Source organism: Castanea sativa, chromosome 1 (genome assembly GCF_040712315.1).
Source record: "Castanea sativa cultivar Marrone di Chiusa Pesio chromosome 1, ASM4071231v1".
Lineage (NCBI taxonomy): Eukaryota > Viridiplantae > Streptophyta > Magnoliopsida > Fagales > Fagaceae > Castanea > Castanea sativa.
In genome coordinates, this window is record NC_134013.1 from 22,873,880 (window position 1) to 22,890,866 (window position 16,987).

General features: G+C 39.7%; 2 protein-coding genes across 3 annotated transcripts; one reads left to right on the top strand and one right to left on the bottom strand.

Moving 5' to 3' along the window:
- Positions 1 to 6,323: 6,323 nt before the first annotated feature.
- LOC142640366 (cytochrome b-c1 complex subunit 7-2, mitochondrial-like) lies at positions 6,324 to 8,937 on the bottom strand. Of its 2 annotated transcripts, XR_012845187.1 has the most exons (5): positions 8,670 to 8,861; positions 8,437 to 8,594; positions 8,260 to 8,307; positions 6,938 to 7,305; positions 6,324 to 6,616 (listed from the first exon to the last, which is right to left on the bottom strand). XR_012845187.1 is itself a non-coding variant. In XM_075814432.1 (4 exons), the coding sequence occupies exons 1-4, from the start codon at positions 8,761 to 8,763 to the stop codon at positions 6,548 to 6,550; spliced, it is 369 nt and encodes a 122-aa protein (XP_075670547.1). In that variant the 5' UTR covers positions 8,764 to 8,937; the 3' UTR covers positions 6,324 to 6,547. The 2 variants fall into 2 exon arrangements, 1 of the variants encoding a protein (XP_075670547.1); XM_075814432.1 differs by lacking the exon at positions 6,938 to 7,305 and having other exon boundaries at positions 8,670 to 8,937.
- Positions 8,938 to 13,940: 5,003 nt separating this feature from the next.
- Positions 13,941 to 14,387, top strand: LOC142622890 (uncharacterized). The gene has a single exon (XM_075796452.1). It carries the CDS (start codon positions 13,941 to 13,943, stop codon positions 14,385 to 14,387), a length of 447 nt encoding a protein of 148 aa, XP_075652567.1.
- Positions 14,388 to 16,987: the final 2,600 nt, after the last annotated feature.

A 16,987-nucleotide genomic window follows, 5' to 3' on the forward strand; every position in this document is an offset into this window, starting at 1 on the left:
AACTAAAAACGACAAAAGTAAAGAAAGACTAAAAGGCAAACCGGCAAAGGCAAGAAACAGAGGAAAGAAGGATTAATGAAACGGGGAGTTTTGGTTTGTTTAGACACACGAGTCACATGTGCAGCAATTCCAAGTTTTCTGTTATGGGTTACAGCTGTCATGTGGGCATTAGTTAGTTAGTTGAAAGTCAGTTATTTTCTTTGCTTCGCGCCTTGTACAGAGCTGAGCTCTCAAGTTGTATATAAGTAGTCTTGGTAGCTAATTTTATTTAGTTAGTTCATTTTGTAATCTTCATATCAGTTAATGAGATTTTAGTTCTCCTCCATTCTTTGTTATCTCTGTTATGTTTTCAATAACTGGGATTTGAACTTCAAATATCGTATTTTAAGATAAGAGACTTTATTGAGCTACTTGAAACTCATGTGTACGATACAATTATTGTTATTGACTTATTGCATATTCACCACTGCACACCCTTGGTGTGGTGATCACTCTACAAGTATAAATGCTTGTGGGGTGTGGGGGCAAAGGCCGAGGTTCAAGTCTTTAAGAGGGAGTTTCACACACATATGCACTTAGATTAGGCTAGAATATAAATTCTATCTTGTATAAAAAAAAAAAAAAGACTTATTGCATATTCAGAATCACTAATGAAATTTCATTAAAAATCATTAATAAAATAAAAATATTTACTAGTTTATAATATGGTGACGCCTAACATAAGAGTTGCCATAGACACCATTTTATGTGACCATATCACAGTCTAAATTGAGGAAAAATAACGCTAAGAAGCTACAGATTTAATGCTCAAGATCAAGATGACATAAGGTACTAGCAAATATCATAGATTTACTATCACACATGTTATTGAGGTTCAATTTCTCCTAAAGATTTCAAGAGTTTTGTAGTTCATTTGACACATTCTAGAATTTCCAATGACACATTTAGGTTCAAAATTTCAAATCATAGTACCTTCAACTATTGATGCACATATAAAAATAGGTATCTCCTTAAAAATCATAGAGGTATCATAAATTATTTCTAAACAGTATATAACAGATAATACTGTGATCTAAGCCATTGAAGGGTGTTTCTAGATGTAATGTGAAAATCAGGAATTGATAGGAATCCTAACACTAATGGGAATTCTTCAACATAACCCTTATTGATAGGAGTCTGAACAAAGTTGCAAAGTTCAGCTATTTTCGGTATTTGCTGATTATAATAAGGAAATTTGGCTTCAATATAACCAGTATTTGATCTTCTATATTGAGTAGTGAATCCCCTTGCGATGAAGATCTTGAATTGTCCTTAAGGTTACAGTAGTTCTTTTTGGCATATGTTGCAGATAACGTTAATCAAGTCTGGACCCAAGCAGAAAATCATAATATTATGTTAAAATTATTGTCGACAAAATTACTGAATTAGTTTGATTTGGCCGTTTTAAGAAAGATAGAGAGATTGGTTCTTAACATAATCGGAATCTCATTACTTTTTGTGAATTAAACTACACATGCAAAATGAAAAATGCCTAAGAATAATATGAAAGTACCAAGTAAAGAGTATGGCAATTGTTAAAAAAATAAAAACAAAAACAAATGAGACTTCTACTTCTAGTCTTTCTCCAAAATTCAAGGACATTTTGGAGTAGTCTTCAGTCTTCAGTAATGATATTCAAATACCCTAAAAGACAAAGTGGAGGATGGCTTATAATTGCTGAAACAATCCATTAAAACATGGGGCTGATGGTATCACATGGAATGTCCAACTATGGATAAAATTCCATGAGCCATGCTTATCCTCAAAAGGTTAGGACATAAATATTTGAATATCCTTCGTGAAATTGTCTGGCAATATTCAAGTCATTTTCCCCTTTGGTGCTTGTAGGTCCTAATTACACTGCATACCTTTCAACCTGGCAAAAAATGTAGAAAAGCTCTACCTTGAAATAAAATGAGGGGAAAAAAAATAAAAATCAAAGAAATGAGTAATTATTCAGTACTGCATGGGTACGGAATACAATGACATAATACCACATTATTTTACATAATATTAAGTCATACTAATTAAATTCATAATAAGATTTATCAAACATGTGAGAAAATAGAATACCATATCGTATTCTAAGAGTACCTAATAATTTTTTTTTAAAAAAAGAACACTATAGTCACTTACTATCATGGTATTTAGAAGAATCTCATTTACAAAAAAAAAAAAAAAATGTAAAAATTATGAAAACGACCAACTCTTTCTTTGTTGACATGATTTTCTTATTTATTGTGGAAAAAACAAAAACAAAAACAAAAACAAAAACAAAAACATTTGATTGAGCTAGAGGTTTAGTTTAGTACTTTTCTCTTTTCCCTTATTGGACCCTCCTATTGTAAAGTGCTTGTTTGATTCAAGTTTTTTTAGACCAAAATCATGTTGGCAGTTTCAATTCACTACTATTTGACTTGTTTGGTACATGTATTTAAATACATATTTTTAATTTTTAAACATTATATGTGTTTTTATATATTGTTATACCCACATACATTTTCAAAAAATACAAATAATATTACCAGAACAACCTTACCAAATGTCCCGAGTTTGAAAAAATTTTGAAACTGTACTTTTCAATCTTGTAAACGTGATTTAAGTGTGTTTTCGCGTTACATCCCTTAAAGCCACAATTGCAAGTCGCCACTTTTTCAAAAAGCCAAAAAAAAAAGAAAAAAAAGAAAAAGAAAAAGAAGCTGAATCAAACTTCGTAGATTACCATAGTTTCAGCCACCAAGGCTACCAGAGCCATAGCACCGCCAAATCATTCTTACTGCACTCTCGTCCACTACTTATTCTTAATTAGTATAGACTGTAGAGTCAGACAAGCATGTAATCAATCACTTCAAGGTTGGTGCGTTGTACACAAGGGACAACCAAAGCCATTGGCACATGCACGCATTTATGGAAACATAGTTACATAATTGAGAGAGAAGCTGTGGACGTGAATTTTGATTAAAAAAGAGGGTAAGGACTTTCAATTATTGATCCTGACTGTGAAAGAATGTCAACATTTATCTCACATAAACGCTTGTATATTGCAAGCGTTGTTTGAGCATGACAAGTTGTGGATGTGAATTTGGTTAAAGATGATAAGAACTTTAAATTGCTGTTCATTTACCGTGAAAGAATATCATTATCTCACATAAAGCTTGTATATTGCAAACATTGTTTGAGCTGACAGTTCGAGGAAAATACCATGTTAAAGATCGGAGGCTGTCTAGATTCTCAATAGTAACTCCAAACTACTAATGAATAAGTTTTGTTAACATTATCATTTTAGTATGAGCATGTGAGGTTCAAAACACAAACTTATAGCACCATAAAAAATGTCATTATTACATTCCTAAACTTGCCCAATTTTCGATTTTCATAAATGTCGTTTTTATAATTCGTTCATTCTTGTGATTTTATATTACGTACATAGATTAATTGACCTCGAATCCAAAACCACACTCTCCACCTGGATTGAGGACTCACTGGTGGTTATAAACATGCTCAAGTCTAAGGAAGAGGATTGTTCATGGCTGGGGACTCTAGTGGAAGACTTGAGAACATAGCCCAAAAAATAAGTTTGACAATTTCAATAATGGAGGATATGTTTCACAAGGCGCGAAGCATATTAGGCAACCAACACTTTAGCTAGGCATTCTCTGTTTGGAGAGGACTTTGCTAGTGGATTAGAGGAAACCTTTTAATGCTGATGTAATAGAGTTTGAATTTAAGTTAACAAAAGTTATCATCTTACTTTCAAAAAAAGAAAAAGAAAAGGAAATTGGGTGAAATCATAAGAGATTTGAGAATCAGTTAGGTCTTAGGAGTTATGCCAAATTTGAGGATTTTGATGTTTTGAATGTTTTTATGTCAAATTAAAGTGTATACATGAAATGTGAATACCCCAATTATAGGTCAAAACCTTTAACTGGTTGAGCCTATTGAAGATTAATGCTTAATTTAATTTTACTTTTGAAAATTAAGGGTGCCTTAATTGTATTTTGATAGTTAAAAAAAAATGTAGGATCATGGAGCTAGTCACTTCTTACCTGGCGAGATAAACCCCATACGTACGGCCCCATGGCCTTGGGTACTAATGGTTACTCGAACCCAAGCACTTATTGCAAGGAGAACAAAGGTCAACCACTAGACCCTCACTCAAGGCTTATTGTCCCCTATTTTAAGGGTTTTGTAAATCCAAGTTCTATTTTTCAAAATGACCTTGCAGAACATAAACGAAATTGAAGGTTCTAATTTGCATTAGGAATAATCTATGGTTAATGAAATTTATATTGGGTTTAATTGAAGAATTTTATTTGTTACCAACAGATTATATGATAGACCGCAGATTTTGGGGCAAATGAGATTTTATCATGAAATTTGTTTTGCTAGTATGAGCTTTAGTATATTTCTATTACGTATGTTTATACTATTTCTTTAACTTTGCCTATTTATCTTCTTCTTCTTCTTTTATTTATTTATTTATTTATTTACAGGACAGGAAGCTAAAGAAAAGAAAGAGAAAAAAAAGAACAGAGCAAGACTTGCTTAACCTGCATTTAAATTGGTACAAGACCAACAAACTTGCGTGCAGGATTAGGAGGCCAGTTAATCCAAGGTCCTAGCTTTAGAAAACAGTCTCCTATGACCCTAATGAAAACTGATATGCACTTCCTGAGTATAAACACTCTTTAACTCTTTAATCAAAAATAACAAATAAAGACTCTTAACTCTTCCATATTGGTCGTTAACTTCCACGATATCGCCTATTTTTGGTACACATGGCTTTTTGTCTTTGTCAACCACCAGTACTACGATTTAGGAGCCAAGTTAAGCTGCTTTTTAAATACCTGCATAATAAAGTTTTGACCATATCATTGTAGACAAAAGAAAAGGAATCTGTCCCTCAAAAACTGCCTTAATTTGTGAATATGTGGCACCAAATGGTTCACAAAAATATGGACACTTGTATGGAAAAACTCCTCGATCTTTCAAGAAAATCGACAGTAAATCGTTTTTTACACCAAACCAAATTGCTCTTGCAAAGTCACAGTAAAAAAAAAATTATAAATAGGTGTTCCTGCTTCTTGGAGCCGGTAAAAATTCATATTTCCAGAGTTTTGGTAACAGTTTTGCAAAGAGGACACTGAGCATCACGGTTAATATTCTTGTACTTAATCTTCCTTAAGTAGGAGTGGCTTATAGCAAATCTTCGTAGTAATTAATTTGTAAGGTAACTTATGCCTCCACAAGTTCCTTCGCATTAACATATATTTGAGGAGGGAATTTGTAAAAAAAAAAATTAGCCCAATCACAGAATTTTCAATTCTATTATAGAAAGTTCCTTGTTTGATTAAAGCAAGGAAGTAATTTCAAATTTCAAAGGAGGAATTGTAGGATTTAAAATCCTAACTAAAAATTGCTCAACATTCTACATTAGAGACGTTAATTCTGTTGGAAAAAACCACCAAACCATAGTCTTGTCCAATATTGTCAACCAAGTGTAAAAATTTAACAACACAAAGGTGATGGATGTTAGCCACAATAAATACCAAGGCTAAGCTAGCAAGGTATTCAATATGGAATCTTAGAGAAATTATCAAATACATTGAAGGCATCCACAATACACTCAAGATTTACTTCGATTAACACTAAGCCTACATCCATGAGTTGAGCTCTGAATAGTTCACTATAATAAAGACAAGTTACAATGGTCTTCTACTCGTGTTTTATCACATAACTTGAGCTTACAGTGGCTTGGAGAAATATAAGGCTACCTTTTTAGGAGCTTTGTAAATCCAACTTCACCACAATGGAATCTTCCAAACAACTTGTTGAAAGAAACCCCAAATACCTTTAAGACACTTTCTTCAATAGGTTTCAATAGCCATGGTAGAAGAAGGAATAAGAGCTCAGTGCTCACACCTAAACTCTTATCTATTTCTCTTTTGATCTTGCCTCATGGGTGTTTTCACTTGATTGCATTTCAAGGAATTCACTACAAGGCCTGTGGCTTTCTTCTACCACTAATTTCGATCATTCTGCCCATAGTTGGAAAAGAACAAAAAGAGCAAGTGGAAACACCCACCCAAGGCCCCAAAAAAGATCATCAAACTACCGGTCAAGAAGAAACGAAAAAATCATCGGCAAGGAGAAGCATCAAAATGAAAATTTTCACTCACAATGATTCTGTTTCTTTGGCAGACAAAATAAACATACCCATAGACAGTAAACACCTAGAGTGGAAACCCCAGGATCAGCATCCTACAATAAATTGGAAGATCCAGTTTAAAGTCCAAACAAGTTTATTGCATTCAGTCATACAAAATAACAATAAAGTAGAGTTTTACTTAATTATTAGGGGGGAAAAAAGGGTCTGCCAGTACATGAGAATTCATTCATATACCAAAACACTAAAAAATCAAATTTCTGAAACGGAGAATAATCCATCTCCCCTTCTACTATGAAAACATTTTACCACATATAGTGACAATCTCATTCAGGGATTTGCTCAGGGAATGGTACGCTGATAGAGAGGCAAAGCTCCCAAAGCCTCACACTCTTCCCTCTCCCTCTTCACCTGCAAAACACAAGCAACAAAACATTTAATCACAAATTTGGACCTTATGTACATGTATTGCTTGTTATATTTGTTGGGTGTCATAAATTCTTAAACTTAAAATATCTAGACTGGAAGCTTTCAGATTGATTATGCTCCCCCCCCCCTCCCCCCCCCAAAAAAAAACCTGATATTTTGTTCATATGGTAAGAAACACCTGATAAGAAGTAATTTTCCTCAGTTATCTTCATTTTTTAGGTGTACATAATGAAACTTATGATTGAAAATTGATCTTGCAGACAATAGTTAGTATAACATATACAAATATATGAAAACAACAACCTATGTGAAGCAAGGAATTCTGAAACACCTAGGTAGCCAACAGGACAATCACGAAGCCAAGCCTAGGCATTTTGACAGCTTGATCTCAGATTTTCAGCTCATGTGGTAAGAAGACAGTGCCCATTCCAAAATATTCTCAGTGCATGCCTAATAATGACTAGAGAAGGTGAGAGCCCTTAGAGCATGTACTTGCACAGATTTGCTCATCTTCAAGCCCTGCTTCTCCCTTCCCCTGGACATTAAAGATTTAACATTTCCCCAGTGCGCGTGTGTGTGTGCGCGCCAACAAGTTGGTTTCCAAGTGTGTCTAATGGCAACCGTAAGTGCAGTATCATGGTGTTGGTACATGCTCTCCTCTTTATCAACATCTACAAGTATGAACATGTAAACATACAGCACACCATCATCTCAATCTTTTATTCAAAAATTGGCATCCAAAGACTTTTAATACTTGGTCACGTCGATGGCTCATTATAGACACATCAAAATTGTAAGAGGGAATGTGAAATGAGTCATGACAAATGGAGCATGCAATTGAAAAGTTTTGGCTACAAACTTTGAACGGATCAGGTCATTATTTCCGTTGACGGCTGAAGATGTAATGTCTGTTCAGGATAGCATCCTTCTCAAACTTTAATGCCATCAGATTGTGTGTGTGTGTGTATAAGTCACATGGTAATATGATGGTATCTAACATGCAATTTTAAGGAGAGCTCATAAAAAGTACCTAATTAAGGAACTATCTTTTAGCAAAGAGACAGGGCCACAAATCATGGGTCTCTTGAGAATGAAACAATCACAGCAAAGGAGATACCTTACTCATACATTTACAAAAAAAAGGGGGAAAAAAAAATGCAAACTCATGAAATTATTCAACGAAAAAAAAGCACTATTTCTAAGTTAGCAAATTACATTTTTACAAAAGTCAACAAGATGGTAATGACGAAACCACTCGTATCATATCCACCGCTTAATTAGTCGGAGCATGCAGTCACAATGATCATATTGATTCATGCCCCTCTAACTAAAAGGGTCTATCTAATCCAACACCTTATTCTATTTTCCATATAAACAAAGAAGCACACAATCTAGATCAATAACACATAATAAATGTTATGAAAATCCTACCTTTTATCAAACACATGCAACAAAGCAACATAAAAAGAACAGAATAATCGCATTAAACAGTTACAAGATTGAAGATACACAATGTAAATGTTAGTTATTGATCAAGTAAATTTCATAGTAATAAAAATAATAATTTTTATATTATATATATATATATATATATAATTTATTTAAACTAAAAGCAAAGCACTTACAAGGGCCAGCATTTCATGAAGGTAGCTCCTGAATGGTGTTTGCAGTGCCTGCAAATAAAAAAATTCGTTTGATATATAATATTAATATAATTATTTAAGCAAGTAACAGCAGGGTGTGGTATAAGTATAAGTATAAGTATAAGAGAGCTAGCGAAGCAGGTTTATAAATGAATGAACCTGAAGATCTTGGGGAAGATACTCGTGCTTCATAGAGAGGTCCATGGCTCGCTTAAGACGCTGGTTCCGAGCATCAACTATCTCCCTCGGCAGCCGATTCAGTGCCTCCTTAATATCCAAATCGTAGTATGGGTCGTACAGATCGTCGTATCGAAGCCCTTTATTATTGATTAATTAATTTATTTAAGAGATAGAGACAAAAATTAATTAACGGGAAGAGAAGTGAGCTTTACCGTATTTTCTGAGGCGGTTGGAGATGGATTTCATGTGAAAAGCTGCCAGCCAGTTCTTCTTTGGGTCCACAATTGCCTTCATTAACGACGCCATTTTTATTTTTGCTCTCTCTCTCTCTCTCTCTCTAAAATTGAACTGGTTTGTACTAATGTTATAGCTTCGCTTCAGCTTCAGCTTCTTCTTCTTCTTCTCTCTCTCTCTCTATCTCTCTACATATATAGTATATCTGAGTTTGTTTTCTGGAAGGATCCTGTTCTAGAAGTGACTACAAAATATTTACTATTCTATTCTGTTATCAGGCACGCACGCACGCTGGCAGGGCCAATCTTTTTGCCATTCTATTATCAACCTTATTGGGCCTCTCTCACAATTGGGCCTATAGCTGAAGAGAGGTTCAAGTTCAACTCAATTGTATTGTTGTCACCAACTAGGCCTTGGGAGACAATACTCAACATATCGATTCAAGGCCTATGATAGGGTAACTATATGGGCCTAATATACAATAACATCAGCTCCGCTGAAATGAAAAGAGAGTAGATTATTACACAGCCGTATGTATGTATATAACTATATATGGTATGTGCGGTCGTCAGTTGAATGAAAACATGATTTATTTAAACATTAACAAATTGAAAACATGGTTGCTTCCTTCCTGTTCTTCCTCTTTGTCCAAAACTATCTTTTCAGCACAAAAAAGAGAGACCAACCAAATTTGTGACATTTGTTTGTTTCCTTTTGGTAGAGTTGTTGTTTGGTTGCTATGAAAGTTGAGGAAAATAAATTGGCCTCCTAGGGTGTGATTTGTTGGGTTTTTTCCGTAGTTTTACTAGGAATTTGGTTTTGTATTATGCGATAGCTGATAGAGTTTGTAACTATTGTAACTATTATTGCTGATGGGACTGACGAAATGGATCACAGACGAATTCAATACTGCAGACGACACCGCTCTCTTTGACGAACCCAAACAACTAGCCACGTCATTGACGAGGATACCAGAATCATTCAATGCCGCCAGCAATACCTCAGGCGGTTACAACACTAGCTAGGTAGACCGTTGGGGACGTATTAAAGATCCATTACTCAGCTGAGAACGTTACTGAGCAAGGCATTAATACTACAACGACTAGAATCCAGAAGAAGGTATATAAAGCCTTCACACCTCCAACGCAAGGTACATTGACAGACACAGTCACAAGATATACTGAGCTATTTTTGGTTTTTATTGTTATAAACCTTCTTCCACACTAACTTAAGCATCAGAGGCGTTGTGGCAGGCACCACATCGGTGACCATTTGAGTGAGCTTTTGCTTCCGTCGTGACGCAGGAGTGTGACCGGCCCTATCTGGACGAACTCATAACGACTGATGAACTTTTGCTTCATCAGTTTGGCGCCGTCTGTGGGAACGATTCTCGTACTACGGTTCGAAAACGCAGTTTCTACCAACTTCGATATCCAGATGGAATCCAACTAGGATTCAGCAGCCTTGGCTCAGCAAGTTCAAGCTCTTGCGGCCACCGTCGAAGAACTCACCAGACAGAATCAGGAGATGAGACAAAGGCTTCAGCAGGAGGAGAACCGATCAAGAGCTGTTCAAGAGGATGAAGGGGACAGCCACGGGAGAAGTGACCGATGAAGGACCATTACTCTAGAGGAACAACATTTTGATCTCCTCTAGGAAATGAGAAAGGAGATGGACGAATTGAGAAATGCCATCAAGGAGAAGACGGATCGGAGCCTAGATAGAATGGTCAGGGCAACGGATTCTCCCTTTACCATGGCAGTCTTAGAACAACCAGTACCAGCAAAGTTTCGGTTGCCTCAACTTGAGCCTTTTGATAGGCTTAAGGATCCCCAAGATCACCTTAATACCTTCAAGAGGACACTGGGCCTTCAATAGCCCCTGATGAAATAATGTGTCGTTCCTTCCCTACTACGCTGAAAGGAGCTGGAAGAGAGTGGTTCATGAGACTGCCCACTTCATCCATTGACAACTTCGAACAGTTAAGTAGCACCTTTCTACGCCATTTCATCGGAGGGCAACATCCTAAGAGACCAGCGGATCACCTACTCACTATTAAGCAAGGGGAGAGGGAGACCTTGCGGTCATAAGTGAAACGCTTCACTCGAGAAACCCTAGAAGTGGACGACGCAGACGACAAGGTACAGCTGACGACATTTAAAGTAAGGCTTAGGTCCAGAGAATTCGTCGTCTCGTTGGCAAAGAATCCGCCTCGGACGATGGAAGAGATGCTCTTGAAAGCCCAAAAGTACATGAATGCCGAGGATGCACTGGCAGCCATAGTGGATGAGGAAAGGCCGAGAAAGGAGGGAAGGAAGGAAGACGAACGTAGGGGGCAAAAGAGGGAGTGCCCAGGCTGTCGAGGAAGTGACGTAGATAAACGAAAGGACGAAAAAGCTCCATGAACGGTAAAATTCACCCCTCTAATTATGCTTGTTGACAAAATTTTGACATAAATTCAGGATTAACATTACCTTCAGTGGCCGAGACCTTTACATTCGTCTCTTAACGTGCGTGACAAGAACAAATACTGCCGATTCCACAAGGATCATGGCCATTACACGGAGGATTGCCGAGACCTGAAAGGACAGATAGGGGAGTTGATACAGAAAGGAAAACTGCAGAAGTATGTGAAGAAGGGAGAGTCCAACAGGTTCAGAGACGGCAACAAGAGCTAGCGCAAATCCTCGTCCAAGAATGAGATCCGTCCATCCTAACCACTATAGGATGTGATCGGGGAGATAAGTACGATTGCATGAGGGCCATTCACGGGGGGATCATACAAGTCCCTCAAGAAAACATGCCAGAGACAAGTAAATAGCGTCCATATGGAACCCCCATTCAAGTAGAAACGGACAAACCGGGACATGTTTTTCAACGAAAAGGATGCTCAGGGAGTAAGGCAGCCACATAATGACCCCCTGGTTATAACTCTCACAATCGAAGGGTTCAACACCAAGAGGATCCTTGTAGACAACGGCAGCTCCGCATACATCATGTACTTACCGGCCTTCCAATAGTTGAAACTAGATCTTGGGAGATTGCGCCCGTTTGACTCCCCCCTCGTCAGCTTCAGCGGGGACAGGGTATTCCCGAAGGGCATAGTGACGCTAAAAGTCACAGTAGGGACCTACCCGAAGCAGCTGACCCGTCAGTTGGACTTCTTGATGGTGGATTGACCCTCCTCATATAATGTAATCATTGGGAGACCCACGCTTAACAGGTGGAAGGCGGCCACATCCACCTACTGCCTAAAGGTGAAATTCCCAACTAAGGACGGTGTCGGCGAGGTGAAAGGGGATCAGGTCCTGGCTAGGGAATGCTACCAGGTTGTACTGGCTGCGAAGGAAAACCACATGTGGACAATCGAGAAGGAAAAAGAAGACAAAGTAGAAGCTTTGGAAGCAGTGGAACTCGTTGAGGGAGAGACTGCCAAGATGACGAGGATAGGAACAACCTTAAGCCCCGAGATGAGGACGAAACTCATTCAATTCCTTAAGGAAAACCTGGATGTCTTTGCATGGAGTCACGAGGATATGCCCGGCATATCACGCCAGGTCATCCAGCACGAGTTGAACATGGATCCTGGTAGAAAGCCCATCCAACAAAGACGACGAGTCTTTGCCCCCGAATGAAGCTAAGCGATCACCGATGAAGTTAACAAGTTGTTGCAAGCAGGCTTCATTCGGGAGGTTTATTATCCCGAGTGGCTGGCTAACGTCGTGCTGGTGAAAAAAGTGAATGGGAAATAGAGAATGTGTGTGGATTTCACAGATCTAAACAAGGCTTGCCCAAAGGACAGTTTCCCCCTGCCTAGGATAGACCAACTGGTAGATTCTACGGCCGGGCATAAGTTACTAACGTTCATGGATGCATTTTCAGGATACAACCATATAAAGATGGCTGAGGAAGATTAAGAAAAAACCGCTTTCATCACGAGCCAAGGGCTCTACTACTATAGGGTGATGCCCTTTGGACTGAAGAACGTAGGGGCAACATACCAAAGATTAGTAAACAAGATGAATAGCAAGCAGATTGGCAGAAACATGGAGGTGTATGTGGACAATATACTCATCAAGAGCAAAAAGGAATTGATGCACCTGGACGATTTGGAAGAGACGTTTGACACCCTCATAAAATATCAGATGAAGCTGAATCCTAGTAAGTGTGTTTTCGGGGTAGCCTCAGGAAAATTCTTGGGATTCATGGTGTCCTAGAGAGGGATAGAAGCAAATCCGGAGAAGGTACAAGCAATACTAAACATGACATCACCGAAGACCATCAAAGAAGTCCAAAAGCTCACAGGAAGGATTGCTGCACTCAATAGGTTCGTCTCCAAAGCAACGGACAAATGCTTACCCTTCTTTAAGACATTGAAGCAAGCTTTCGCCTGGACTGACGAATGCGAAGCAGCATTTCAAGAGCTTAAATGTTATTTGAGCAATCTGCCCCTCTTGAGTCCATCGAAGGAAGGAGAAAACCTTTATCTATACCTGGCGGCATCAGCCACGACCGTCAGCGTAGCCCTGATTTGAGAGGAGGATAAGAAGCAGCTTCTAGTTTACTACATCAGTCAAGCCCTCCAGGGAGCAGAAGCAAAGTATCCTAGAATTGAGAAGATTGCATTCGCTTTAATAGTGGCTTCATGGAAGCTGCGACCATACTTCGAAGCACATCCCATCCTGGTAATGACGGACCAACCGATCAGGAAATCCATGAACAAACCTGAGGCAGCATTGAGAATGGTCCAGTGGGCAATCAAACTCAGCCAGTTCGTCATCGAGTACCATCCCAGAACAACCATTAAGGCGCAAGCTCTAGTAGATTTCATTGTCGAGTTCACCTTTCCAGAAGATGACGACCACGGTGATAAGGCAGAACAGTGGACAAGTTAGACTGATGGCTCATCAGCCCAAAAGAGGGGGGAAGTAGGGGTCATCATAATCACCCCCGGCGGAGAAAAGCTCAGGTATGGAGTTCAACTTAAATTTTCAGCCACCAATAACGAAGCGGAGTACGAAGGAATATTGACGGGACTGAGACTTGGGAAGGCACTCGGAGCAAAAAATCTGCTCGTTCAGAGTGACTCGAAGTTAGTAATAGGACAGATCAAAAAGGAGTGTGAAGCAAAGGAGGAAAGAATGCAGAAATACCTCAAGATGGCGAAACATTTGGCCCAGGAGTTTGACAAATTGGAGTTCGTGCAGATCCTATGAAGCCAGAGTATGGAAGCAGATGAGATCGCGAAAATGGCCTCCTTAGAGGAAGAACCAACGAGCACGGAGCTAAGCATGGAGATGCAAAAATGCCCCAGCATCGAAGAAATCCTGACGTTCGAAATTCAGGGCATAAAAAGCTGGATGACACCGATCGTGTCCTTCCTCCAAGATGGACACCTCCCACAGGATGCCAAGGAGGCCAGGAAGATCAAGCAGAGAGCGACCAGGTTCACGATCCTAAATGACAACCTATACAAAAGGGGCCATTCCCTGCCTTACTTGAAGTGTGTCGATGAAGACGAAGCCAGATACATCCTAGAGGAAATCCACGAAGGTATTTATGGAGATCACGCTGGCCCTAGGTCCCTGGTAAGCAAAGTCATTCGAACAGGTTATTTCTGGCCAACTGTACAAGCTGATGTGGTAGAACTCGTCAAGAATTGTGACAAGTATCAGAGATTCGGGAATGTTCAATGACTTCCAGCAGAGAAATTGACAACAATATCATCCCTGGGGAATCGACATCGTCGGACCATTACCCCCAGGTAAAGGTCAGGTAAGATTCCTACTTGTTCCAATTGATTACTTTACAAAATGGGTTGAAGCAGAAGCAATGGCAACCATCACCGAGGCACGAATCCGAAGCTTCGTGTGGAAAAATATAATCTGCAGGTTCGGGATCCCACAGACGATCATATCAGATAATGGGCGGCAGTTTGACAGCCAAGGCTTTAGGGACTTTTGCTCCAGCCTCGGCATCAGGAACCAGTTCTCGTCCCCAGGGCATCCACAGGCGAACGGACAGACGGAAGTGACGAATCGAACAGTGCTCCAGATAATTAAAGCCAAACTGGACGACGCGAAGGGTGCCTGGCCAAAAGAATTGCCCAATGTCTTATGGGCCTACAGAACCACGGCGAGAACCCCGACGGGCGAAACCCCATTCAGGCTTACATACGGTACTGAAGCAGTAATCCCGGTCGAAGTAGGAGTAGCCAGCATCAGACGAGAAGCATTCCACGAAGGAAATAATGACAACGAATTGCAAGTCAACTTGGACTGCCTAGACGAAGTAAGAGACAAAGCTTCTAACAGGATGATGAAATACCAGCAGAAAATGACCGAATACTACAAAAGGAGGGTGAGACTCAGACGACTCGACATAGGCGACCTTGTCCTACGCAAGGTCACTACAGCGACTAGAGACTCTTCCCAAGGAAAACTCGGCCCCATATGAGAAGGACCATACCGAGTTATCCATTATTCCAGGTAAGACAGCTATCACCTGGAGACCTTGGATGGGAAAAGGCTCCCTCGACCATGGAACATTGAGCACTTGAAGAAGTACCACCAAAGGATGTAACAAATTAATGTATTCGCTCTTGAAATTAATAAAAGCATTGTTCATCTAATATATTCATGCTAACAGGCCAGGTCGCAAGTATAAGTTACAAGAATAAAAAATGGCTAAGTAATTAGATTCCGCCTAGACGGATATACATTACTGACGAAGCCAAAGTGATAAGATTCCGCCTAGACGGATGTACATTACTGACGAGACTGAGAGATTATCTAAAAAAAGGCTTAAGTAATAAGATTCCGCCTAGACGAATGTACATTACTGACGAGACCAAGAGATTATCTTAAAAAAACCTAAGTAATAAGATTCCGCCTAGACGGATGTACATTACTGAGGAGGCAAAATCCCAAAAATCTAAGTAATAAAACTCCACCTAGGCGGATGTACATTACTGACGAATCTAGGAGATTAACAAGATCATTGAAAGGGAGCAAGTCAAAAAAAAAAAAACACACGAAGAAAACCCCCGAAAAAGTGCGAACAGGTGCCACATATCACATACAACCATATGAGGCAAGAAAGTATGCAGTTATAAAAACCAAAACAGTAAGTAATTACTTTTCATCCAAAAGTCCTGAAACATCGGACCCAAAACTAGTGTTCTTAAGATAAAGATAAAATTGTTCTGAAATTTAAGCCCAAAATACAAAGGGCACCCAAAAAAAAGAAAAAGAAAAGAGAAAGAAGGAATTATCATAAGTTTCAGGTGTCAGCAGCAACGTCGTCAGTAGTAGGGGCATCCGCAGGAACACCGGTCTCAGGGGCCAACTGCTGGGCAGCCTCGTCAGCAGCCATCTCCTTGTCTACCTCCTCCATATCCAGCGTCTCCAGATTTACTTCAGAGGGGTGCTTAGTCAAGTATCTCCTCAACAGCGCGAACCCTTTGAAGTACCAACTGAAGAGCACGGAGTTGTACTCTTCAGTTTGCTGGAAGCCTTCTATGGCCCTAGCAGCGACACCTTTCACCCTCTCCCTAGCAGCAGCAAGTTGCTCGTCCTTCTCCAAAACCAATTGCCGTTCAATTCTGAGGTCGTCATTAAGTTTCTTGGCCTCTTCCTTGGCAAGGTTGGCCTCTCCCATAGAAGTTATCAGCTCTTTCTTCAGCTTTGAGTTGTCCACCTCTAAGGCCGTTATTCGTGATAGTGTAGACTCGACCTTGGCCTCCTGAGCAAGATACTCGAAGGAAATATGAATGCCCTCCCCCAACACCTGAAGAACACGCAAGGAGATTGAACCTCAGAATAATGTAAAAAAAAGAAAAAGAAACGAACATAAAGAAATAAAACTGGCACATGAACGTTACCTGGACGAGCTTGTGGAGATGATGACCCACTAGCTCCTTTGTGGACGAGCCCGAAAAGGTCCTCAAGTCTTCCGCAGTCACAATCTCATGAGCCCTGTCCATTGCCAGTTTCTCATCGTCCTAGATCGTGGACGAGCGAGAATCAGCTTTCTCCTTCCCCTTATCAGAGGTGCGCTGCCTTTTTGAGGCAGGGGTAGGGATCTCTTCAATGAAGGCGGCAGGGGAAGCGGACCTCGTCGTATCTATCCTAGAGATGAGGTGAATAACTAAAGCGGCTGAAGTAACGGGAGGGCCCTTCCCTGTGACGCGCACCACCTTCTTCCCGAGATGGGACAATGGTTCGTCCTTCTTGGCCTTCATCGTATCATACATACCCTTGTTGAACTTGGTCGTCATTTCTGCAAGAGGAAAACA

Coding starts and splice junctions, on each gene's coding strand:
- LOC142640366 (XM_075814432.1), bottom strand. CDS start 8,763: ATGGCGTCGTTAATGAAGGCAATTGTGGACCCAAAGAAGAACTGGCTG. Junction 8,595..8,669: donor CAACCGCCTCAGAAAATACG/GTAAAGCTCACT, acceptor TCAATAATAAAG/GGCTTCGATACGACGATCTG. Junction 8,308..8,436: donor ATCTTCCCCAAGATCTTCAG/GTTCATTCATTT, acceptor TTTTATTTGCAG/GCACTGCAAACACCATTCAG.
- LOC142622890 (XM_075796452.1), top strand. CDS start 13,941: ATGGCCTCCTTAGAGGAAGAACCAACGAGCACGGAGCTAAGCATGGAG.